This window comes from Physeter macrocephalus, chromosome 2 (genome assembly GCF_002837175.3).
Source record: "Physeter macrocephalus isolate SW-GA chromosome 2, ASM283717v5, whole genome shotgun sequence".
Taxonomy (NCBI): domain Eukaryota; kingdom Metazoa; phylum Chordata; class Mammalia; order Artiodactyla; family Physeteridae; genus Physeter; species Physeter macrocephalus.
This window is the reverse complement of record NC_041215.1, coordinates 134,439,777-134,465,075: the sequence shown is the minus strand read 5'-3', so window position 1 is coordinate 134,465,075 and position 25,299 is coordinate 134,439,777. Positions and strand designations below refer to the sequence as shown.

At 48.0% G+C, this 25,299-nt stretch overlaps 1 protein-coding gene across 1 annotated transcript in view; it reads left to right on the top strand.

The window, feature by feature from the left end:
- ASB18 (ankyrin repeat and SOCS box containing 18) overlaps window positions 1–25,267 on the top strand; it is a 60,085-nt gene extending 34,818 nt beyond the window's left edge. The window contains exons 4-5 of the mRNA XM_028482876.2: window positions 12,805–13,309; window positions 22,268–25,267. Coding sequence (XP_028338677.2) covers window positions 12,805–13,309; window positions 22,268–22,372 — 610 coding nt within the window. The 3' untranslated portion in view covers window positions 22,373–25,267. The remainder of the gene's footprint in view (window positions 1–12,804; window positions 13,310–22,267) is intronic.
- Window positions 25,268–25,299: the final 32 nt, after the last annotated feature.

Genomic DNA, 25,299 nt, shown 5'->3' with positions numbered 1-25,299 from the left:
TGTATAGACTGAAGATTCCATCTGGGATCATCTTCCTTCTGCTTGGAGGACTTTCTTTAATATTTCTTATAGTGAAGGTCTGCAGGGAATGAATCCTTTTGGAGTTTGTATGTTTGAAAAAGTCTTTATTTCATCTGAGTGTTTGAAAGGTACTTTTGTTGGGTAGAGAATTCTCGGTTGACAGGTTACTTTTTTCTTTCAGTGTTTTATACTCATGGCTCCACTGTCATCTAACTTGAATTTTTTTTTGGAAGGGGTAGGAGTTGAATTAATTTTATTTATTTATTTTTGCTGTGTTGGGTCTTCGTTTCTGTGCGAGGGCTTTCTCTAGTTGTGGCAAGCAGGGACCACTCTTCATTGCGGTGCACAGGCCTCTCACTATCGCGGCCTCTCATTGCGGAGCACAGGCTAGAGACGCGCAGGCTCAGTAGTTGTGGCTCACGGGCCTAATTGCTCCGCGGCATGTGGGATCTTCCCAGACCAGGGCTCGAACCCGTGTCCCCTGCATTAGCAGGCAGATTCTCAACCACTGTGCCACCAGGGAAGCCCTAACTTGAATTTTTAATCTTTAAATCTTCTGTCTATCTGATCTTTGTTCTTTTGTATATAGTGTCCTTTTTTTCTGGCTTTAATATTTTCTCCGTATCACTGGTTTTAAGCAATTTGATCATGATGTGCTTTGATGTAGTTCTCTTCATGTTTCTTGTCCTTGAGATTTACTGATTTCTTGGATCTGTGGGTTTACACTTTTCATCAAATTTGGAAAACTGTTGGCAATTATCCCTTCACATATTTTCTATATGATCCCCTCCTCTGCCTCAGGGACTCCAATTGCATATATATTACACCACTTGAAGTTGTTCCACAGTTCATTAATGCTCTGTTATTTTTTTTGCAGTTTTTTCTTATGTAATTGATTTACCTTTTGTTCTGAAATCCCTGATCTGCCATTAAGCCCACCCAGTGTATTTTTCATCTCAGACATTATAATTTTCAACTTTAGAAGCCCAATCTTAGGTCTTTTTAAAATATCTTTCATGTCTTTACTTAACATGTTCAATCTTTCCTCTAGCTTCTCAGATATATGGAATACAGTTCTAATAACTATTTTAATGTTTCTGTCTATCAATTCTATCATCTGGGTATGAATGACATTTTCTTTATTTTAACTTTGTTCATTTTGTAAATTTCAGATTCACATAAGGCATAGTTGTGAGAGATAAGATATGTAGATATAAGATTCAAAGTAGAAATGCTTATGAATACATTTCTCAATGATTTTTTTAAAGCTGTAAGTAGATAGCTATTCTGCATGGATACTAAATAAAGATTAACTTCTGGGGCTTCCCTGGTGGTGCAGTGGTTGAGAGTCCACCTGCCGATGCAGGGGACGTGGGTTCGTGCCCCGGTCCAGGAAGATCCCACATGCCCCGGAGCGGCTGGGCCTGTGAGCTATGGCCGCTGAGCCTGCGCATCCGGAGCCTGCACTCCGCAGCGGGAGAGGCCGCAACAGTGAGAGGCCCGCGTACCGCAGAAAAAAAAAAAGATTAACTTCTACCTCATTTTAACTTACAGTTTCTATCATTGAGTCATTTGGTAGATGATTTGCTGGTGTACAAAGTTACCATCTGGTGACAAAATTATAGAAACCCCATCTATTTTTGAAAAGCACAGCTCTAAGTTCATCCAATAATGATTCCTTCCCTACAAGCATTCAATCGCAAATTGTTGAACTCTACAAGGTGCTGGGGCTGCGCTGTGTTATTATACACAGTCTATTCCCGCAAGATGCTTTTGGTTTCAGAGGAGAGGAAGGTAATTTACATTAGTGTGCTAGACACTGAGCCAAGAATATGTAGAATCCACTATGTGCACGGAAGTTGAGAGTGTGGGCTGGTAAATTTCTACTGGAAATTTTCTAGGAGAGAAAGAGGCACCAGCTCTATTAAAGGACATAAGCCAATCAAATCAAAGCAAATGTCTTTCTATACACTAAGAAAACGGGCAAAATTATTAGGCAGTTTTACATGGATTGCACTCAGTTTTCATCATATTTTTATACCCTACAATTTTATATGTTACAAGTACATATTTTGCTACATCTGAGGTCTGGGTTGAACCCCAATTCCAACACTTACTAGCTGTGCAAGCTTGGGTAAGTTATTTTATTTTTCTGTGTCTCACTGTAATATTTGAGCCTACTATGTAGGGTGGTTATTATGAGAATTAAATTAGCTACTGTAGGAAAAATGTTTAGAAGAGCACCTTGCATATAGTTAAGAATTATGTAGGTGCTGACTGCAATTCCTGAGGCCTCTTGTATAATCATTGTGTCTATCTTACGAGAAACGAAAAAACATTTCACTATTTTTAATTAATATGGGGTTTGTGGTTTCTTTTCTTTATCTCCATATTTGTTGGTCATCTATCATTTATTCCCGGTAATATCTCTAGTCAAGAACATACTCCCAATTATAACATATTCCTATGGAAAATATAACCCATTTGATGATATTGCATGTCTAAGAACACACCAAGCTTCTCACCCCCCCAAGAAGGCATGTCTATATTTACTTTTCTCTTGCTCAAAATTAAGTTCTCTAAATGCAGCATGGTATCCTGGATTGGATCCTGGAACAGAACGTGAACATTAGTGGGAAAAGTGGTGAAAGTCAAACAAAGTCAGTTAATAGTTTTGGACTGATGTTAATTTCTTAATGTGGGCAAAGGTACCATAATAATATAAGATGTGAACTTCTTTAGAGGGAGCTGGATGAAGAGCATTTGGGAACTCTGCACTATCTTTGCAACTCTTCTGTAAATCTAAAATAATTTTAAAATAGAAGTTTTAAAAACCAAGTTTTCTTCATACCTTGGGCTCCAATCTTCCACCTTACAGTATTAGAAAAATATTGTTCTTTACTAAGAAATGAGAACGTATCACCTACTCAGAACACAAAATATTGTGAATCCTGACAACAGCCCTTAAGACAAACCAACAGGCTTACATTTGGAGCTGAGGCATATGCAGACCATTCAAGCTTCTCGGCTTATACACTGTGTGATAGAAACTAATTTCCTGGCTTCAGCTGGCTTTTCAGAAATCATTCAGATCTAGCACTTTGTTTAATAAAGACTTTTAAAATGCCTTTGTATTAAGATGGGGCTTTTAAAATCTCTTTTCTTTTGTCTTTCTCTTCCTCTTTGTTCTTTTTCTTCTCATTTTCTCTTCTGTCTCCTTATGTCTCTCTACATGACTCTTTCTCCCTGGGGATTTCATTTGACAGTCTTGACTTATTTAAATCCAGGTTATTGGGGAAAAGTTTAAGATAAGTGATGAACACACCAGAAGTTCAGGCAGAACTATGCAACAGCTGACTTAGAATATCAATGATTTGATGGAAGATGCTGGCGGGTCCCCTTGAACACCTCTACAATAACATAGCCAACTACCTTGAAGGATAAAAGTTAACAGATGTCAGAGAGGGCCTGAGGTTTAGACTACGGCTTTTCAGCTCTGAAGAGTCCCCCTAAAGTTAGACTCCGAGGAGGTCTGGCTTCAAGTAGTATAAACATTATTACTTTAACAGGAAAGAGCTACTTTCTCCACAATCTTTTTATACATAGTAGATTTTAGGTCATCCTTAATTTTTTTACCTTACAGTAGAGAGGGGGTCGTTGACCTACATACAGAGCCACTTCATTTTCTTACTCTTGATGACAATGGTCTCCACACCTAGGGACCCAGTTCTGCTCCATCCCCTTTTAGTCAGCAATTCTCCATGGGTGCAGGACTTTAAAACCTTTGAGTCTCTGAGTTCCTGGGATTTAAAAAAAAAATTATCTGTGCTTCCTTCCAACCAGCAAGCTTCAGAATTCAGAATTCAACACACAAAAAGGGATATCGGAGCTTTAATCTAGGAGCCTTTTGAAGAGATTTTCCCAAAAAGAAAAGTTCCAGTAAAGTTACTCTCTTCACGTTAGTAGCCTGCATGCCAGCCTCGCCCTATTTATTATCAGATTCCTCTCCTTGACCTTTTTAAAATTCTGAGATAATTAAAATGAGAAAAGAATTAATAGAGTCCTGATTCTTTTTCTCATCTAAAGCTGTCTTGATTTAAACAAAAGTGAGGAGGATTTGCTTCCTTCACAAACATATTAGTTAAAAAGCATGCAAGTTTACTTCTTGGTCCCAGTTGTGTCAATTCAACTAAATAAAAATTCATTCGTAAGCCAGAATTGGACTTGTGGGAGCAGCTAATTATCTTGGGAGGAAAAAATTATTGAAGAAAATCACTGGACAATTCTTTTCTAACTCAGACCTGGTAGGTTGAAATCTGGGCAGAGAGAAATGAAGTATGACTCTTCCTGAGGAAAGAAAGGCACTCTCTGGTCAGGATTTGAACAGGGACAACTATTCTGAGTCCTCGCCCCAACCCCAAAAGCCTTTGCCTAATAACAGGAGGTTTGCTTGCATGAGGTTCCAGCTCACGAGCATCGATGTATATTCCAGTAAACGGTCCACTCTCCACATCCCAGATGAGTGACTGATCGTTGTTCAAGTGGAGGGGAGAAAACATGGTCTGGTTCAACAGGACTTTGAGGCATCTCAAGGAATATTAAAGAACAAGGTGTCAGTTAGGGGCTACTCCCCTTGGATGATTTGATATTTGTAGAAGAACTTCACTTTTTTTTTTTTTTTTTTTTTCTTTTCTGCCATGCGGCACGTGGGATCTTAGTTCCCTGACCAGGGATTGAACTCGCGTCCCTGCAGTGGAAGCACGGAGTCTTAACCACTGGACCACCGGGGAAGTCCAGAACTTCACATGCTGAGCACTTGCAAATGTCTTACGTGCTATGATCCTCCCCGCCGGCCTGCAAAGTTCCCTGACCAGGGATCGAACTCGCGTCCCTGCAGTGGAAGCACGGAGTCTTAACCACTGGACCACCGGGGAAGTCCAGAACTTCACATGCTGAGCACTTGCAAATGTCTTACGTGCTATGATCCTCCCCGCCGGCCTGCAAGGCATGGTTATCCCCAGTTTACAGGTTAGAAACCTGAGGCTCACCAAGAGCCCATGTTTTGCTGTTAAAGTGGTACACAGTGTAAACTGTCAGAGCCAGCTTTGAAAGCCAAGTGCCATAAGAGAGACGGATGTTGAAAGATAGCTTCTCCCTTGTTAACCTAATTTTTTCAAAAACTGCCAAGAGTCAGAAAGTGGCTCTGCACATCTCTAATCACGACCTTTCAAACATGTTCTAACATAGGTTTATCCTCTTTCCTTGCCACTTGTGGCATCTCAGGCAGAGTCCTCAGTTTTCTGGTCACTTGCCAAGTTCCATTTGAATACAGACAACTCGCTGTCAGGAATTAAAAGAGGTAATCCAGGCCAAATCAAACCTTCACCCTCTGGGCAAAATCCTTGATCAGACACCTCAGGAAAGACATACAAATGGCCAACAAGCAAATGGAAAGGTGCTCGACATCATTATCATCAGGGAAATGCAAATTAAAACCATGAGGAAATATGCTTTACGTTACACCCGTTAGGGTGGCTAAAGTCAAAAAGACTGACAACACCAAACACTGGCAGGAATGTGGGGCAACTGAAACGTCATACACCGTTGTTAGGAGTGTATAATGATGTAATCACCTTGGAAAACTGTTTGGCGGTTTCTTTTAAAGTTGAATATACACCTCCCAGCAATTCCACTTCTAGATATTTATCCAAAAGAAATGAGAACATATGTCCACAAGAAGACTTACATTAAAATGTTCAGGCAGCTTTATTCATAATAGCCAAAAGATGGAAATACCCAAATGCCCATCAGTATCAAAAGGAGAATGAATTTTTTCATTGTGGTAAAAGTCCATACAATTAACTATGACTCAGAAATAAAACAGAATGAGTTACTCATGCATGCAACAATGTGGATGAGCGTCAAAGACATTCTGTTGAGCTAAAGAAGCCAGACGCAAAAAAAAAGTAGAAAATTCTAGAAAAGACAAAACAGGGTGAGAGAACTCAGAACCACGGTTGCCTGTGTGGGGGTGATGACGGGCTGGTAGCAAACACAAAGGAAATTCTTGGAGAGATGAAAATATGCTACGTCTTGACTGGGATGTTGGTTACAAACATGTATTCCTTTGCCGATTTCTGCGGCTATACCTCTCAGACCTGTGCATTTCTCTGTATGCAAATTTACCTGACTTAAATACATAAATACATGCATATAAAACTGTTCTCTCATACAAGTCCCAGCTCCCCCCCACACACACCCTCATCCCTGCCTAAAAAGAGAGTAGAGTCTTTTATTTCACTTTTCCTCCCCCTTCTCTCCCCCTCACTCTGATGCCTCTGGGTCTCCCTCTTCATCCAGTGCGCTGGCGCCAGGGAAGGAGAGAAAGGTTGCCCATTTCTTGTTGAGGAGGGGACACTAGTGAAGCTTCCAGAAAGTCAGATACTCCTTCAAGGGCAAGTGAAGCAAACAGTGGAGCTAACTTCTCTAAGTCTGCTCCTAAATCAGTCCTCAGTCCACCAAAAGGCAGAATTTCACTCGCTGTCCAGGGAGAATTTGCCGAAAATATCATCAGCAGCCACAACCATTCAACACTTCCGAAGCAAATTAAATGGCAGCTATTGCTCCAAGGGAAAACGTAAGGATGGAAATGGCCAGCAAGTTTCTCTCTCTCCATCTCCCCACTACCCTTAAGGATTTGTCCATTCACATCAGCCGTTTCAATTGTAAACATTTATGCTTGATCGTCTCACAGCTTAGCATCCCGGGAGAAAGGGAGGGAGAAGAAAATACAGAGCAGAAAGGGGCGGGTGGCAGGTCCCCAAAGGAGAGGTTCAGCAGAAGGTCCAGGGAAACCAAGTGGAGATGCTCCTCCATCGAAGTCAGGGCAGCGGCTTCCCCACCTTCATCTGGAGCCAGCTGGCGAGTCAGTCCACAGAGGGAGCCTCCTTTCATTAGAAAGCACGGCTGTGTTTTCCTCCCAGGTCTCTCCCCTCTGTCCCCTGCCTCCCCCCATTCCTGCCTGCCCCCACCAGCGGACCCAGGCTTCGGGCTCCAGCCACCCTGCCCCGGGGACACGTCTCCAGCCCATCTGCCTCTGCGTCAACTCCGCGGAGGCAAAGCAGCATAATGATGATTCAACAAGACTGGCTCATGACACCCATTACTCTCGCCGAGCACACTGCCTAGCGTGAAGCCCCTCCCGTCTGTCAGAAGGGATTCGGGCAGCAGCCATGGGAAGAGGACACTGAAGGACAGTCGGGATTGTCCGAGGACTCTGGCGACTTCCAGCCACTGAAACCGTTGCTCAGGAGACAGATGCTGAACACACCTGACAAAGGGCTTAGAAGCAATGTCTGTCTCCCCTCGAAATAATTTAAGAAATCTTCGTGAATTTCGCCTTACGTTTAATAGTTCTTTGTCATTGCTGTCTTTCAGTACCATCGTTAGGTCGCTGACTCACTCTCTTAGCCAGCGGTAGCTGGGGTTCGCATCCCCAGCAGCATGTTCTGGCTGTGGCGTCACCGTCACGTCCCAGGTCCCCACCCTTGAGATCACTGCTGAACCCTCAAACACCACAGCTTCGCTGAAAACCAGGGAGAATGAAATCTCTGGCGCAGAGTTGCCCACAGGACTGGACGAGCAGCAGGTTCCTGTTGTTTGTTGATGTATAGCACGAGGTCCACGGGCCAGGCGACCTCCTTGACCTTCTGCTGCCTTCAGTGTTCTATCGGTGAGTCTGTCCAGGAATCCCATGGAGTGCTCAGAGAAGAGACCCTCCCCCTCGCCTGGACAAGCTGCTGGCGTACAGAGCATGGAGGAAATTCTCTACTTACTGAATGAGCCGATCAATGAAAAGTTTAGAGAGAACTTACGGGAAATGCCTAGTACCATGCCTGGCTCACAGAAGGCGCTTCACAAATAGTACCAACGGGAAGAGCAGCCGGGCGGGTAGGAAGACTGAGAACTAAGCCGGACACAGCAGCCAGGGTCTCTGCTCTGCCACCTCTGGGCTGGATGGCCCTATGCAAATCACCGGTCTTCTTCTAAGCCTCAATTTCCCCACCTGCAAACTCCACCTACAACACAGATTCGCTGCAAGGAATAAAGATAACATTCTTCTAAAAATAAATAAAAAGACCACGTGCTGGGGAATGCACTGACCTCCCAGCTCAGAACCAGAGGCTGTGAAATACGACTTTTGAGGGCTTTGAGCAACTAGAGGGATGGTGAGGGGGGAAGCCGGAGAAGGAAAGCCTGGAGCTGGCTCTGTCTCGTGGGGTGCCGGGCGGCTTGGCAGGTGGTATGAAAGGGTGAGGAAGAGGTGAGCAGTGAGGAAGCCCGGGCTGAGGCACTTGGCACCTTTCCGCACCTGCGAGGTGAGTGGGAAAGCCAGCGCTTCGGGAAGATGCTGGAGGTGGCTGGAGAGGGGGGTGCGGGACGTAGGCTCCGAGTCCGACTTGCCTCTTTAGAAATAAGTTAAAATGACATTCATTCAACAGCCCCTGATGGGTTCATCTCTGTTAACTCCTGCCTTTTGGCTCAAGTCACTTTTTCTGTGTGCTGTCAACCTTGGGCCCCATAACAGCTTGTCACCTCGATGATTATCAAAGACGGAGATGGGGGACGGCGGTGAGGTGAGGAGTGTTTGCCCAAGTTGCTTCACATCTGAGGTTGTTCAGGCAACAGGGCATCTCCTTAATCTCGTAAGACAGAGACAAGTCATTTTGACATCGTCAGATGGGAACTTACCCTTGGTTCCCGACAGCGAATGTCCTACACACTGGCTCCAGGCCTTTCTTCTTGTGTCTATCAGGATAGCAGGAAACCTGCTCGCACCATCTCCCCTGGGAGGAAAGGGCTTGGCCAAAGCTGGGTTTCCCACACAGTCCTGCAAAGGCTTGGGTGGTGCTTTCCCCGCTGGGCCGTCTCTTCCTTGACTGGAGACACTGACCCATACAAGGTCAGGGCTTGCGGGTCCCCAAGACTGTTATAGCGCTGCTCTGCTTAGCACTGGGGACCTTCCACCCACCCCCGCCCGCTCCTCTCGACTCACCTTCTCGGAGGCACTGCCATACCGTGCTTTCCCGGATCGTTGCTTACGCCTGGACAGATCATTGGAAAATATGAGAGCACTCTGGAAACCTGGAAAGCTGAGCTGACGTTCTTAGAATCCAAGAGCTGCTGCTGTGGCAGTGGGGGATGGTTTGGTTATTAAGAAGTAACCTCTGTTGTTGTCCCTCTGTCAAACTGCAACTCTGATTCATTTTGGAAAATGAATTTGAAAATACAGGCAGGCAAAAAGGAAATAAAAGCACCATCACCCCACCATCCAGAGGTAAACACGCTGGCTTGTGTATTTCTGGGCTTTCTTCCTATGCCTATACACACCTGCTCTTTTTTTTTAAACGGGAGGGTTCGGTGCTGTTTTGTAACCCGATCTTTTCACATGACCACTGCAAATAGCTTTCCATGTCATTAAACAGGTTCCCACAACTTCATTTTTAATGACTGCCCAGTGTGTGCCAGCAGCGATGTGCCCCAGTCAATTTGTTGTGTTGTTTTTTTCTCATGCCTGTGGTCTGCAACTTACATCATTATCTGCTCTAAGGAAGTACCAAGGTTTAGCCAATTAGAAGCTCTCCATTAAAAATGAAAAGGGCATCTGCAGCCCTCCAGAGGGTGAGCCAGTGTCCTCATTCTTCTGAAAGGTATCTTTGTTGCAAAGACCAACCTGGCCATCAGCCTGTTAGGCTGCGGAGGTGGAAAAGAGACCCCACTTGTATTTCCCGGTGGGCTTCTTCAGAGAGGTTGGGCTGCTTTTAAAAAAAAAAAAAGAGAGCAGAAGAAAATGTTTTGCAATTGTTTGTGAGTGCACACAGGCTCAGTGGCAAAATGAGACGGAACCCTTGATTTCTAACCTCCTGCTGCACTGTTCAAAATTCCTCCCAGAGAGGCAAGGAGGAAGCAGATCTGAAGCACTCTGATTGTCAAATCTGCATCCTCTCTTAGCCGGTTATTGTCCCAAAGGACATTTCACATCTAATTGTACTTGTCTGTAAAGATCTTTCACCCAAGACAGACCACTTCCCAAGATACTGCTGATATGGAGGCTAGAGAAATACAGAGAGAGGATTTAAAATATTGAGAGTCCCTGGGTAGAAATGTAAACAGATTTAAGGGCAGCAGCTTCCGTCCGGCCTGGAAACCCCCAAAGGATCCTGTTCAGAGCCCCAGTCAGGTAAAGAACAGGACAAACAGCGGCCACACGAAGGAAAACGGGAGGATGTTCATTAACGAAATACATTCGTTCAACAGGCTCCTAGGGAATACCAACAGTGGGCTAGCCCTGCCCTCGGCGCGGAGAAGCAGAGATAGATAAACCCCCATTTCTACACCCAAGGAGCCAACCGTCTAAGAGAGGAATCAAACGTGCCAGCGACCATTTGAAACACGGTGTGATAAAGGCTGCGCCCAGACACTTAGGCGCAAGGAACATGACAACACAGAGGTGTGACCCAGAGGAAGAGGAAGGAAAGATAGGACGTGTCCTAAGAACCACAGCTGGTCAGGGAGGATCGAAGCACGGGATGGAGCATCAGGAAATGAAACTGGTGAGGCCCACAGAAGCTGGATCACGCGGTGTCCTGGGTCCCGGGCAAAGGAGCCTGGGCTTTCTTCAGCCGCCAGGAGGAGCCTTTGGGTTTTCAGCGGGCACAGGTCTTATGATTCACACTGGAAAGGCTCTTTCTGGGTAGAGTATGGAGCTTGTTCGACTGGCACAGGCAACAAGTTAAGAGACTGTCATTAGCTTCAGGCAAAAAATGATTGGGGGGCCTCAACAAAGGACAGCGACAACGGGCATGGATGGAGGAAGCAGTCCAAGTGATGATTCAAGAGATGGAATCGACAGGGCCGAGTGGCCCACTGAAGCGGGGGTGGGGGACAGGGTGAAAGCGAAGAGCAAGTAATGCACAGAGCAAGACCCCCAAGGAAGCAGAAGAGGACTGCACCTGGGTCAAGAGGATCGAGAGGGATTCCTTTCCTCAGACCTACGCAAGTAGGAGAGGACAATCATGTAGAAGCAGATTCTAATAGGTATGGGGGCCGACTCAGAGGCACAAGGCGGGAAGGACGGCAGTTCCGGGGAGAGCGTGCACACTCTGAGTGAAGTAGGGGTTAGACTGCTGAGAAGGAGGGGCGTAGACACAGGATGTCTTGGGGACAGCGGTCAACATGTGGGACAGCCAGTAAAGGGCAAGGGAGGAGGAGCTGGTGCTCGGCCCTGGGAAGTGTGGGCCAAAGGGCCCTGAGGACCAGCTGAGCCCAGAGGCCAATCTCCATGCATGGTGTTCCTCCCAGCAGCACTCTGCAGCCAGGGGTGGAAGAGCGGGTGCGTGATGACTGGGTTCCCAGCTGAAAATGTGGCCACCTGACGCAGGGGACGGCCGCGTCCCCTCAACTCAAGGACACTGAGGATGTCGAGAAGAGAGAGCGGAGGGCTGCCCAGGGAAGGAAGTGAAGCCAGGAAGGGCTGAGAGAGCCAGGGGCCGATGACCCCAAGTCTCAACAGAGCAGAGATGAGGAGAATACCAACCGGAGGGCTAGCTGGACGGACCAGAGCCTTACGCTGTGAAGTGAGCATGCTGGCGCGTCAGACTCCAAAAGTGGAGTAAACACACTGATGGCAACGTCCAGGAGGTGACCCGGGAGTGGGGGATTGAAGTGGGGCTGGTGTTCTGGCAGTGCCCATGAAGGACAAGGGCCAGCAGAATGGAGGAGGGTGGTGGGAGGGTCTACGAGACTGTCCTACCTTCAGGCTGGTCCAGGCTGAGTTCCCCACCGGTGTCTGAGGCCCCAGGTCCAGCACGGGCCGACTGGGCAAGTCAGCAACTGCCACCTGGGCTTGCAGTGAGGTGCCTGGAGTTCTCCCAGGCGGGGAAGAGGCTCTGAGGAAGCTGCTCTCCTGGGAGAGGACAGTCTTGGGATCCACCTGATGGACCTGGAAGCAGCAGGAGACACCCACCTCTGGGGGAGACCAGTGTCCCACGGGAGCCTACAAACCCCAGGGCACCACTGTGGGATTTAGCAACAGCCAAAATCCACAGTCTGTTCAAGGAGAGCTTGGTTGAAACCAAGATAGTCCCACAGTTAGGCATGGCTGCGGGTTTCGCCCATGCATCCAGTCCTGAGGACACCCCAGTGCCATTCTGTGTCAGTGTCTTGAAGGATGGATAGATTCCCTCCCAGGGAGTAAGGCAAGCCTTGCCTCACACCGTTGCCAAAGCGCACGTACCTGCTGGCTGATAAAGAGCCCGACGGCCTAAGGGGCCCTCCTTAGAACCCTGACTCCCAGACCCTTCAACTGCCTCCTGTGACAAAGAGCCCAGGTAATTCGTGTTTCCGGCACCGTCACCTGAACCACATTACCTTCCAGAGTAGCACCAAGTAGTTACAAATTACAAGGTAAATGTTAACGCTGCGCGTGGGTTCTTAGGAAAAGTTCCTAGCTGTTGCCACCATTTAGTAACCTGTACCCCCAGGTTGGCCTTAATCTTTTTTTTTTTTTCTTTTTCCAGCTCAGTTTGAACTCCTATAGCCTGGGCACGGGAGACCTGGATTCCTGTCCTGGCTGTTTTAGGAGCCAACACCCCCGGTGGGGAGGGAGGGGGTCCAAAGCCCCGGAACCCGCAGGCAGGGCGTGCCGGGCTGGGGGAGACAGGGCGCCGGTGCCGGGACGTCCGGCGGGCCCAGCCCAGGTGACTGACCTTGGCCTCCCCGCAGGTGCGCGCAGGCGCTGCTGGAGCACGGCGCCTCGGTGCAGCGCGCGGGCGGCGCGGGCCTGGACACGCCCCTGCACGTGGCGGCTCAGCGCGGCCTGGACGAGCACGCGCGCCTCTACCTGGGCCGCGGGGCGCGCGTGGACGCGAGGAACGCCCGCGGCGAGACGGCCCTGAGCGCGGCGTGCGGCGCGGCGCGGCGGCCCGACGAGCACGCGCCCTGCCTGCGCCTGTGCGCGCTGCTGCTGCGGTGCGGCGCGGCGGCGGACGCGCGCGACGAGGACGAGCGCAGCCCGCTGCACAAGGCCTGCGGCCACGCGCGCCACGGCCTGGCGCGCCTCCTGCTGCGGCACGGCGCCGACGCGGGCGCGCTCGACTACGGGGGTGCGTCGCCGCTGGCCCGAGTGCTGCACGCGGCCGCCTGCGTCCCCGAGGCCGCGCCGCAGCGCACGCTGCAGGCGCTGCTCAACCACGGCTCCCCCACCGTGTGGCCCGACGCCTTCCCCAAGGTAAGAGGGGGTCGGGGACAGGCCACGAGGACTTTGCAGCGCAGGGACCCGGCCTGCCGCCGGGGGGCATGCAGCGCTTCTCAGGCTTTCAGGGGCCCGGAACCCCCCTGGAGACTGGTCCAGATGCAGATTCTGACCCCGCAGGAGGGGGTGGCAGAGTCTGCATTTCTAGCAAGACTGGAGATGAGGGTGAGGTCCTGGGACCACGCTTTGAGGAGCCAGGGCTGGGCAGCCCCTTCTAGAGTCACTAGAAAATGAAAAGGTTGGGGGGGGGTCAACAAGCATACTCGAGTGAGACCTTGCAGAGTTGTCACCTGGGGACGTCAGGCACTTGTTTCTATGATGCCGTCATGGCTCAAAATATTTTGGCAGATAATCTTTTGGTGTGATTGCTGAACAATGAAATCAGTCTCTTGTCGCATCTGGTATTTGGCTTGAAATGAAATACCCAGTGTGATCATCCACCTTATTGATAGGATTAATGATAGCACTTCACAGACGTCTCTCATTCAGTCCTCACCACACGCCTGTGAAATACACCAGGCTCCTGACATTCCCTTACCTGGATTTCAATCAGCTGAAGTGCCCTGTTCAGGGTCAAGGTTGTGTTGGGACCTCAACCCCACTTTGCAGACTTGACTCTGAGCAGCTTGTCGCCTTTCCACGTGTTAGATCTACACTGAAACGATAAAGATGAAGAATGAACATTTCTTATCAGAGAAAATAAAGACAGAAAATGTTTCCAAAAGGAAAGTTCCCAAAATACTGGTTAAAATAAGCGATTGTCCTCCCCCAAAAGACTTCATTGAAGGGAAGTCATTCCGTTCGATGTACAGTTGGCTGTGCTTAATTTAAAAATTATCCCAGACTCACCAGTCATATGCCAGAGACGTGTTTGGCCTGATAAGCTTTACACAAATAGCCTAAAAGCTGTTATCCTAAAGGGACAACAGCTAGATGGTCTGAAATAGTGAGATTCACACATTTCTTTCAAATGCTAACTTTGCATCCCATCCGGGATGCATACAGAGTAAAACTCTTGTCTCTCAAAACACAGGTGAGAAGGAAAATTCCCCCAGACAATTGCCTGGGTGTTTCCTCACTTGACAAACTTTATGACAAGTTTCTTATGCCAAGTCTCGCACCATCTTCGAGTCATCCTCTCGAGGCATTCTACTAATGCAGTGATTTCCCTACCGTGCGTGGACTCTTGAAAGGGAGGAAACGCCAGCCTTTTTGTGTTCTATAACACTTCCCTTTTATATTCATGATTTACATTTAGACGTTTCCAAATATTAGCAGGCTTAGTTCATCTACCGATAAAATGGAAACCTACCACCCCTCCAGTTCACACTGTGTGTGCCTTAAACCAAGATGCACCCTTCAACCCTTATGGTGTGAAACTGCATAAAGAATGAACAAGAAGCAACAAAGAAAGAAACAAGACTTTACATGATGGCCAACAGTGAAAAACACCTGGGACAAATTCTTTTAAAGAAAAAAAAAAAGTCAGTGTATTTCAGTGGTGACAGTAATAATCCTCTGTTAGCCTCGAAGGCATTCGATTTTTAGAGATCTCTGTCTACGTTTCAATGTCCGAGGTGCAGCCCCACAGGCATCATGTGGGGGACAGGACTTCTAGCACCTGACCTCTGTCTCCAAGGCTGTGGGAGTCACCCCACCTTGATCTAGAGATGCAGGGCAAAGCCCAGTGCCTCCCCTTTGGGCCTCCAGGGGCCCCATCCTGGGATCCCCTCACGACATCCTTTGTCAGCCACACAGGACTGGAGCAGGTCAGTGGGGGTGTGGGTGGCTGTGGGTTTGGGTCTGGGGACACTTAGTTACAACGGGGACCCAGAGGCCACGAGAGGGGCTTGGCCCCTGGACATGATGATGAATCTCCCAGCAGTTCCGCACCGTTGCGGAAAGAACCGGAGTTTCTTTGAGAAATCTTAATACTTTGAGGCTTTCACAGAGCACAGTGCAGGGGACCTTCAGTCAGTTTGTTGAATGAGAGAAGGTGGTTCCGGGCCTCCGACGTCTTTGCGCTGAGGCCCGCCCACACCTCGGGGTGGGGGGCGGGGCGGTGCTGAGGAGGTCCGCAGCCCCCAGCATCCCCCACCACCGACGCCCCCGGCTAGGAACAGGTTGCGGGCAAGAGCGCGTTTACTACCAACCTGGACGTCCTCCAAGCCAACGTACAAGTGCCTGTGAGGCTCTGGCCTCGCCCCAGGACAACCGGGGCGAACACTCTGGAAATGTGGCGTCAGCATCCAGGCCCCCTGCATGTGCTCCACCGGGAAAGGGGTCTAATCAGCACGCGGGACATCAAAGGGCAGACCCGACTCGCTCAGCAGCCCCGTGGAGCGCGCAGCAAACACGCTGAAACGAGCCACAAAGATGCTCTGCAGGCAAGACTCAGCGCCATGGCGAGGCGTACACAGAGGCACCGGGGAATGTCACAGAGCACGCCGGCCGTGGGCAGCTGCCGTGCTTTAAATAGATGTAAAGAGACACCCACGGAGCTCAGAATTACTGAGGCAAAAGGTTTCGCAGCGAGCTTATGACATAAATCACAGTTCCCCCGTGCCCAGACAAAGGCACCAGCGCCGCAGCAGGCGGACTCGAAGCATCAGTCGGAGCCGCGCGCACTGTGCTGCCGCGAACATCAAAGCGGTGTCACGGCTGGGAAAGCAAGCGTGTGGACAATGCCAGGCCTTTCTGCCCGGCTGACCGCTACTTAACACCGGAGTCAGGTGGGGACGCGAGGGCAGGTGCAGGTGCCGTGTGAGGATGCAGCCAGGTTTGAATTCTGGAAGTTGCCGGGACGCAGCGGGCCCGGCCTGGAGGAGAGCGGGCCGGAGGGCAGAGAAACGCACACGAGGGTGGATCCAGACTAGCTGCCGCTAGTTGACTTTGTGGGTTGGATGCTTGGTCTGGGATAAAGGCCTTTGCTCACGTTCCTCTCTTCTTCTGCCCCGCACCTGGGCAGTCATAAATAATCCACGCTTAGATTTGCCCAGGAGCTGGGGAAGTGCCAGGCCAACACCGGTGATGAAAGCTCTCCCCCACAGGCATCCCTTAAGCACTTGTTCATTCCACAAACATTTCTAGGGAGCAGCTGTGCTCCCGTGCTGGTGGTACAGTGTTGAACCGGAGCATGGGTATTTCCTGCCCTCATGGAGCTGCCAGTCAGGTGGGTGAGATGGCCTTGACTCAGACAACCACACACACCACTGTGAAATTGCTGTGATGTGAACAGCTGCAAAGCCAAGGCCCTCCAGACCTTGAAGGTACCAAACGAGGGGCCGGACCTGGCTGAGCAGGGAGTCCGAGGCTCCCTCGAGGGCTTATAGAGTGATTCCGGATCTGAAGGCTGGAGACTTAGCTGTGTGAAGAGGGGAGGGGAAATCATTCCAGGCAGAAGGAACAGCAGGTGCAAAGGTCTTGGGCCGGAAGGAACTCTGCAGTATGTGCGGGGGTCGGGGGTGTGGGGGTGACCCAGTAGCTGGAGGGGAAACAGCAAGAGCCGGGACCCTAGGCAGGGCCCTCGTTAAGGGTTTGCGCCTTTGTCTTAAGAACAGTAGGAATCGATTACATCATCTTAAGCAGGACAGGTGACATAGTCCAGTGAGAATTGGAGGGTGCTTTCTCTGCTCAGGGGTAGAGAACATGCTCTCTTGGGGGCGGTCCAGGTGAGGGATGCAGGTAGCTGGAGCAAGGGGAAATGGGAGGTGGAGGGCGAGAATGACAGATTCTAGAAACATCTGCAAACCTCTGGTCTTGCCTCTCCTTCTGGGCATTGACCACGCTGCACATATGGACCTGAAGTTTTTGTTTTCTTTTTACCGAATTACGGAATTAGGTAACGTGACTTCACACGCCAATTTCCTAGTGTTTTCCGTGGGGGGAGCCTGGGGTAGCGGTAGTCAAAACCCAGGGCTCCCTCCCCTGCCTTTACACAGCAGTGCCTGCACGCTGCCCCCATGGGAGGGGGGAGGTGAGCTATCAGCAGTAGCGCACCTCTGTTTTCCTTGCTCTGGTTTTATTTCTCCATCTACATAGAAGGCAGTGTGCCTGTGTGATTTTTCCCCTTAATTTTCTTTCTGCCGCCTCATTAGCTGAAGAGAGTGTGCGCGGACCCTAATGCCATCAGCGTGTCAGAGTAACGTGGCAGCCGCTTCTCCACAGACAGCAAGGAGGCAGCGGAGATTTTTAAACTGTGTTGGCGTAAAAATAATGAAGGCAGCCAGCTGCCTGGCAGACATGAGGGGGGCACAGCACGGAGGGGTTGGGAAGGGCGCGGGAGCCCCAGAGAGGTGGAACAGAGGAGAGACAGGAAATGAATTCCCAGAGACAGGCAATAAGACTTTGTCACAGTCCGTGACCCAGGGAGGAGGGGCCTGCAGGAGGGGGAGCTCTTACTGAGGGAGGGCTGCTGTTCCTGGGGGATGGGGCTTGAGGGGAGGAATGGGGATGTCCAGGTAGCATGCAGTCACTGGGAACCATTGAATATTTTGCAGAGAAGTGAGAGGGCCAATGGGAGGGTAGCTGGAGGGTCCGGGTTGGCCTGAGGAAAGTCTGAAGATGCAGGAATTGCCTAGGATACCATGTAAAGACAGACAGACTAGATCTGGAGGGATCCAGTGTGAACTGCTCTTTTCAATGGCATGGTTTCCTCCCAACACAGAAAAGCGGCCGATGGAATTCACTGTGCTCCCGGAAATGGCATGTTAGTGGTGGCTCATGTAAGCCAGAAATACCAACATGTCAAGAGCACACGGTGGGGCGCGAGGCTAGGCTGGGAAGATGCTCGCCTGCCTGGCTCTCCCCCTGCAGCTCAGCCTACCGTGTCCATTCTCTCCTTCTCTAAAGCCCCCTTAAGCCAGAGCTTGTGACAGTAATGGATTAGGGAAAAAACAAAATTGGGGTAGGGAGGGGACCAGATATGATAACAGTAATATGATTACTAATTTAAATGGGCAGCTGCTCCTGTCTTCATGTTAAAATATCTGTGAAGACATAGACAGGAGGAAGAAAGAATGGAAGGAAGAGGGGGAGGGGGAGAAAGCAAATCCACAGCACCAACGGAAAGATCTCATGTCTGAGTCAGGAAGGGCTGACGCGGCTCTGCTCCACGGCCCTAAGTTTTCAGGCAATCAGGCAGACATTACAGACAAACAGTTTAAGTCCACCAGGCAGTAGGGGATGCTTGTGGAGGTGCAGTGCATCGTGGGAGATGCAGTAAAGTGCAGAGGTGGAAACTGAGGAACCTGAGTTCCATAGCAACCTGCTACTTTGCTGGGGGGAGGGTGGGAGGAAGAGGCCTCCTGGTGGAGCACAGGTCACCAGGCTGGGCATTGCCCTCGCCAGCCTTCCTCCACTTTGCCCCTCCGCCATCCCACAGGTGAACAGAGAACGCGACCATGGACTTCCCCTGCATGTTGACAGACCTCGTGTCTGGATCTCACCTTAATCAGAGATGAATACAGAAAAAAATTAATGGATTCATTGTGGGGAAGGGCAGAAGAAGAAAAATGAGATAGCATCCTGAGAGTAGAGACGAAATCTGTACCTCTCATCAAAAGATCCAGAAGAAAATCTGAAAAATTGTGTGCCCTGTGTGCCATCCTTTATGGAATGCAAGAAGATCTAGTCTTTAAATCCATAAAACTAGACAAGTTAAGATGAGGAGTCAATAGAATGGCATGAAAAGGAAGATGGAGATAAATTTATACCAAGAAAGCAAGAGTACAGTGGTAGGTCAGATTACACATTAAAGGAAGTAAAAGGCAGAACTGATTCATTAAAAACAATCAAATCAATGAGGTAAGTAAGGGTGCTGTGCCGTTTGCATGTGTGCCCCCAGATCCAGTCCCTGCTGTCTCTGTGTTCCGCTCTGCATCCTGATACGGTACAGAGCCCCTTCAAGCTAACACAGAGCCCCATATCAGCTGGCTGCTGACTGGGTTCAGCCAAGGGAGACACCATGGGAGATTGGAGGCGGAGGAGGGAAAAGCCAAGGTATTTCTCCCCCTCTTCGTCCACCTCAGGTAGCTTCTACAGCAGCACGTGCATCTCCATGGCTCCAATACCCCCAGGCGGCTCCTTCTCATAGTCACAGCCCCACCAGGCAGCCCCTGCCTGACTTGGTTCCAGCCTCCCTTATATCTCTCATAACAAGAAGCACAGGCTTCAGAATTGGTGGTTTCTGAGTCTCAGTGACATCATCAAAGAACCAGATGCCTTTCAAGCTCAGTAAGGCAGCCTTGCCCTCAAAATGGTCCTTCTCTTGGTCCCTAAATGGCTTCCAGCAACTGGGCCAACCAGCCTCCTATTCAGATCCAGCTGTTTTCTCTAGAAGCCCTGAGGAAGTCTTTCTCTGTGTTTTATTGGCCCCAGTTGGCTTAAACTGCCCTTCCCCAAACCGTTAAATGATGAGTGGAATAGAATTATCATGATTGAATTAATCTAATCATTTGGAGTGTTGGGAAGTCAACCACAATGTTCACTACAAAGGACTAATATTAAAAGATCTTCTGGGGCTTCCCTGGTGGCACAGTGGTTAAGAATACGCCTGGCCAGTGCAGGAGACACAGGTTCAAGCCCTGGTCCGGGAAGATCCCACATGCCACAGAGCAACTAAGCCCGTGCGCCACAACTACTGAGCCTGTGCTCTAGAGCCCCCGAGCCACAACTACTGAGCCTGTGTGCCACAGCTACTGAAGCCCGTGTGCCTAGAGCCCGTGCTCCCAACAAGAGAAGCCACCACAATGAGAAGCCTGCACACTGCAACGAAGAGTAGCCCCCACTTGCGGCAACTAGAGAAAGCCCACGCGCAGTAATGAAGACCCAACGCAGCCAAAAATAAAAACAAATATAAAATAAATTTATTTTTTTTAAAAAAAGAACTTCTTAAGTGCAAAAGAAAAAACAAAGCTAAGAAACTAAAAAACAAAGTGATGGTCGTAAAGGACAAAGAGCAGAGAGCCAATTCACAGATAAGTGATATTATTGAAGAACATACAACAATGGATCAGAAATAATAATCAAAGACATAATAGAAGAAAACTTAGCTGCACTAAAAAATCTTAACATAGAGAAGTTGAATGGATATTCTCTGCAAATCAGTGATGGGAGACACATACCTATATACATTCTAAAAAAAAAATGTTCTAAAAAGGCATGGAAAAAGGCTTGCAAAGTATCCAAGCAGAAAACAGGTTATTCATAAGGGAATAAAAATCAGGCTGGACTCAGATTTCTCTGCTGCAGTGTTATTGTAAGACAATGAAATATCATCTACAGATTTTTAAAGAACAGGTTTGGATGCTAGAATTCTAGTTTCAGCCAAGATAGCTTTCATTTTGATGGCAAAAGAAAGACACTTTTAGATATCAAGGGCTCATAAGACATGCCTTCCTAATGCATTTTTTTAAAAGAAAAAAAAATTTCTATTTACTCCATTATTTATTCAACAAATATTTATTGAGCACCAGCCACTTGCCAACAACATACTAGATGCTTAGGATACCTAATGAGTGAATAAATCAGGGGAAAAAAGTATTGCTACCCTCATGGAGCTTACATTCCAATGGGGAAGACAGACATTAAACAATGAGCATAATAAATGGGCGAATAAAATGATAAGGGCTAGGGGAGAAGAAACAAGACGGGAGACAGTGCGTTTTAAAGAGGGTAGTTAGGATGGGTGGTTTTTGAGTAGACTTGAGAGAGGTGAGGGAATCAGCTAAGCAGATGTCTAGGCAAAGAGCAGCCCAGCAGACAAGCCAAGAGTCTGTGGCCCCAAGGCTGGAGTGAGCCTGATCCACATGGGGTACAACAAAGGAAGCAGTGTGGCTGAAGGTGGAGAGAACCAGTGGGACAGTAGCAGGACATGAGATGGGAGAGGTGGGGGAGGGGCACAGACTGCGTGGGGTCTCGTAGGACATTGCAATGACTTTGGCCATTGGAGTGGTTTGAGCAGAGGAGCGGTAAGGCCTGACTAACATTTTATGAGGCTCCTTGTCTCCATGTTGAGAACATACTTTAAGAGGAGCAGAATAGAAGCGGGGAGATGACTTAGGAGGTTGTGACCATAATCCACCTGAGGGATAACGGTGGCATGGACAAGGGAGGTGGTCTGATTCTGGATATATTTTGAAGGTAGAGCCAACAGGATTTCTTGACAGATTGGCTGTGGGATATGAGAGAAGAGGAGTCAAAGATGACTCCAAGGCTTTTAGCCTGAGAGACTGAAAGGTGAGATGTGCCATCAACTGATATGGGGAAGCTTATGGGGAAAGTGAGTCCGGGGCTGGGGGGAGACTTGGGATTTATGTTTCCAATACGTTAAGTGTGAGATAGAGCCAGCCACAAGGAGATATCAAGTAAGCAGTTGGATATTCAAGCCTGGAGTTTGGGAGGGAGGTTTGACTGACCTGGAGATACACGTTTGAGGGCCGGTGGCATATGGATGGTATTTAAAGCCAGGAAGCTGAATGACATCACCAGGGAGGGAGAGTAAATAGAGAAGAGGACTAAATCCAAGGCCATTCCAGCGGGGAGAAGATGCAGAGATGAGAAAGTAGCAGAGGAAACTGAGAAGGAACAGCGGTGAGGGAGGTGAAGGAATAGAAGTGTGGCTTCCTGGAAGCCAAGAGCAGAACATATCAAGTGGAGGACGTGATCAGCTGTGTCAGATGTGCTGATACACGGCACGAGGCGAGGCAGAGCCGTGACCACCAGATGCAGCCTGCTCACGGGCACTCTTGGCAAGGGCGGATTGGGTGGAGTAGTGGAGACAAAAGGCCAGATGGGATGGGAGTACACAGCTGACCAAGAGGTGATGGGAAAGACTGTCTCAGGAATGGGAAACTCAATCTGCAGATTGTCTCAGGTCGACCTCTTAAATATCTCTCAAAATCTTTCTTCTCTTTCCATCCTGGCTGCCACCAGCTGAGTTTTGGCCACCACCATCTCTCCGCTAGACTGCAGAAATATCCTCGTAACTGGGCTGTCTGCCTCCAGCATGGCCCCATGAAACTCTTCTCAACACTGTAGCCATGGTGACATTTCTAAAATTAAAACCTGACCCTGTCACTCCTCCACTCATCATCCTTCAAGGGCTCTTGGGTGCCCTCAAGATAAGTCTAGCCTCCCTATCATGGCAGACAGTGGTCTTCTAGATCTGACCCTGCTTTCCTCTCCAGTCCCAGTTCTCACTACTCCCCGTGTCAAACTCCATGCCACAGCCAATATTTTTTGTTCCTTTTCACCTCCCAAGTTTGGTAAATGTTTTCTCCACCTGGAACATTTTGGTCCTCAGAACTCTCCACACCTTTTGTAACTCCTACTCCATGTCTTAGCTTGAATGTCACTTCCTCCAGAAATCTTTCCTTGACCAACTCACCACCCCATTGCAAATCTAGGTCTGAGTTAGGTGTCATTTCTAGCATCTGGTGATTCTCTCACCATAGTACTATGGCACCTATACATTTATTTTTATTACTACTACTTCTACTATTATTTGAGACTGTATCATTTGGGACCGTAAAATTCTGTGAAGCCAAGGCTTGCCTTTGTTATCACACAAACATAACACAACCTTTAACTTCTAGTAGGGAATGGATTAAATATCTGTGGAATGAATGGCTTAAGCAATCTAGTTTAAATAGAGACAACTTAGGGCTTCCCTGGTGGCGCAGTGGTTGAGAGTCCGCCTGCCGATGCAGGGGACGCGGGTTCGTGCCCCGGTCCGGGAGGATCCCACATGCCGCGGAGCGACTGGGCCCGTGAGCCATGGCCGCTGAGTCTGCGCGTCCGGAGCCTGTGCCCCGCAGCGGGAGAGGCCACAGCAGTGAGAGGCCCGCGTACCACAAAAAAAAAAAAAAAGAGAGACAACTTAAATAATTGTAAGGCAGGTGGTGAAACTAAATGCAACTACCAAAAATTATTTCCGAAGGAGATATATAGCATAAAATAAGATCTTGTACTAATTATAATCTGGAACACAAACTTCAGATGTTACTAAGGAGGGAGAAGAATTGGTTAAGAGAGGTGAGAGAAGGGATAATGGTACATCTAGAGCACAAAAGATACTATTTTGATGTTTAGAGAAATATAGGTTAATATTTTTTTATTCTGAAGGTAACCACTAGTAAAATTTTAAATAAGATATAGACTTCCAAAATATAAAAGATAGGGACTTTCCTGGTGGCACAGTGGTTAAGAATTCGCCTGCCAGTGCAGGGGACATGGGTTCGATCCCTGGTCTGGGAAGATCCCACATGCTGCGGAACAACTAAGTCCGTGCACCACAACTACTGAGCCTGCGCTCTAGAGCTCACAAGCCACAACTACTGAAGCCCGAGCGCCTAGAGCCTGTGCTCTGCAACAAGAGAAGCCAGCACAATGAGAAGCCCATGCAAGGCAACAAAGACCCAATGCAGCCAAAAAAAAATTTTTTTTTAATATATAAAAGATAAATACAAAGAAAATACAGACCTGTGTAACAGAAATCAGACAACAAAGGGAACAAGAAGCATAAAAAATCGTAAAGAATAAAATGATAGAAGTAAAACCAGATAGATCATCTATAACAATAAATACAAATTTCTTAAGTTACCCTATTACCAGTAGAGACTCTCAAACACTTTAAAACAACGTGAAACAAAAGGTTAGAATTAAAGAGTGGGCAGAGGTAATTCTAGCAAAAACAAACTGAAAATAAAATGATGTGCTGTTATCAATGTGCAATGGAGAAGAATCCCAGGGAAATACAGAAAATGAGAAGAAAAGATTCACTCGACATTGATAAAGGATACAGTCCATAGTGAAGAGATAACCATTAAGAACCTTACATGCCCAAAAAAGATTATGTTAAAATGGAGAAAGTAACTGAAAAATAATAATTCTAGATGATTTTTAATTCATATCTCAGTCTTTCCCATAGATAAAGTAGGGAAAAAAATTTTAGAAGCTTCAAATCATAAATGTGACATATACCTGTTGAACTTTGAACCGTCAAACAGAATACAACTTCTAGTACTTCAAAATCAGACATTATTTAAAGCCGGAATACAATACCCCAGAAAATTAATAGCAAAAGTTAATTTCTAAAAATAATTTAGGGGGGCTTCCCTGGTGGCACAGTGGTTGGGAATCTGCCTGCCAATGCAGGGGACACGGATTCAAGCCCTGGTCCGGGAAGATCCCACATGCCACGCAGCACCTAAGCCCGTGTGCCACAACTACTGAGCCTGTGCTCTAGAGTTCACGAGCCACAACTACTGAGCCCATGCGCCTAGAGCCCGTGCTCTGCAACAAGAGAAGCCACCACAATGAGAAGCCCTCGCACCGCAATGAAGAGTAGCCCTCGCTTGCCACAATCAGAGAAAAGCCTGTGCGCAGCAACGAAGACCCAACGCAACCAAAAAAAAAAACAATAAATAAATAAAAATAAATTAATTAATCTAATAATAATTTAGGGAGTTCCTTGGTGGCCTAGTGGTTAGGATTCCGGGCTTTCACTGCCATGACCCGAGTTCAGTCCTTGGTTGGGAAACTGAGATCCCGCAAGCTGCAAGGCACAGTATGGACAAAAATTTTTTGAAAATTTCATCGCACACTCCCAAATGAATACTGCGTCAATAGTTATTTGGTCACAGACTGTTTAAGAAAGAAAGACAGTGACAACATTGTGCCTCAAAACTTATGGCTCTGACCACACCTCTGTTCAAAGGAAGATCCATAGCACTTTAAAAATTGCTTTATTGTAACTCAAGGGAAAACATATTGTCAAGTTAACTGAGCAGTCAATCCGAGGAGCTGGAAAGAGAAATGGAGAAAGGGATTAATAATGATAAAGGCAAAAAGTAATGGATTGGAATATTTTTAAAGAGAACTGATCAATGTAATCCGATAGCTGGTTTCCTGAGAAAAATAAATAAAATAGACAAAATTCCAGCGAGACTAAACATGAAAAAAAA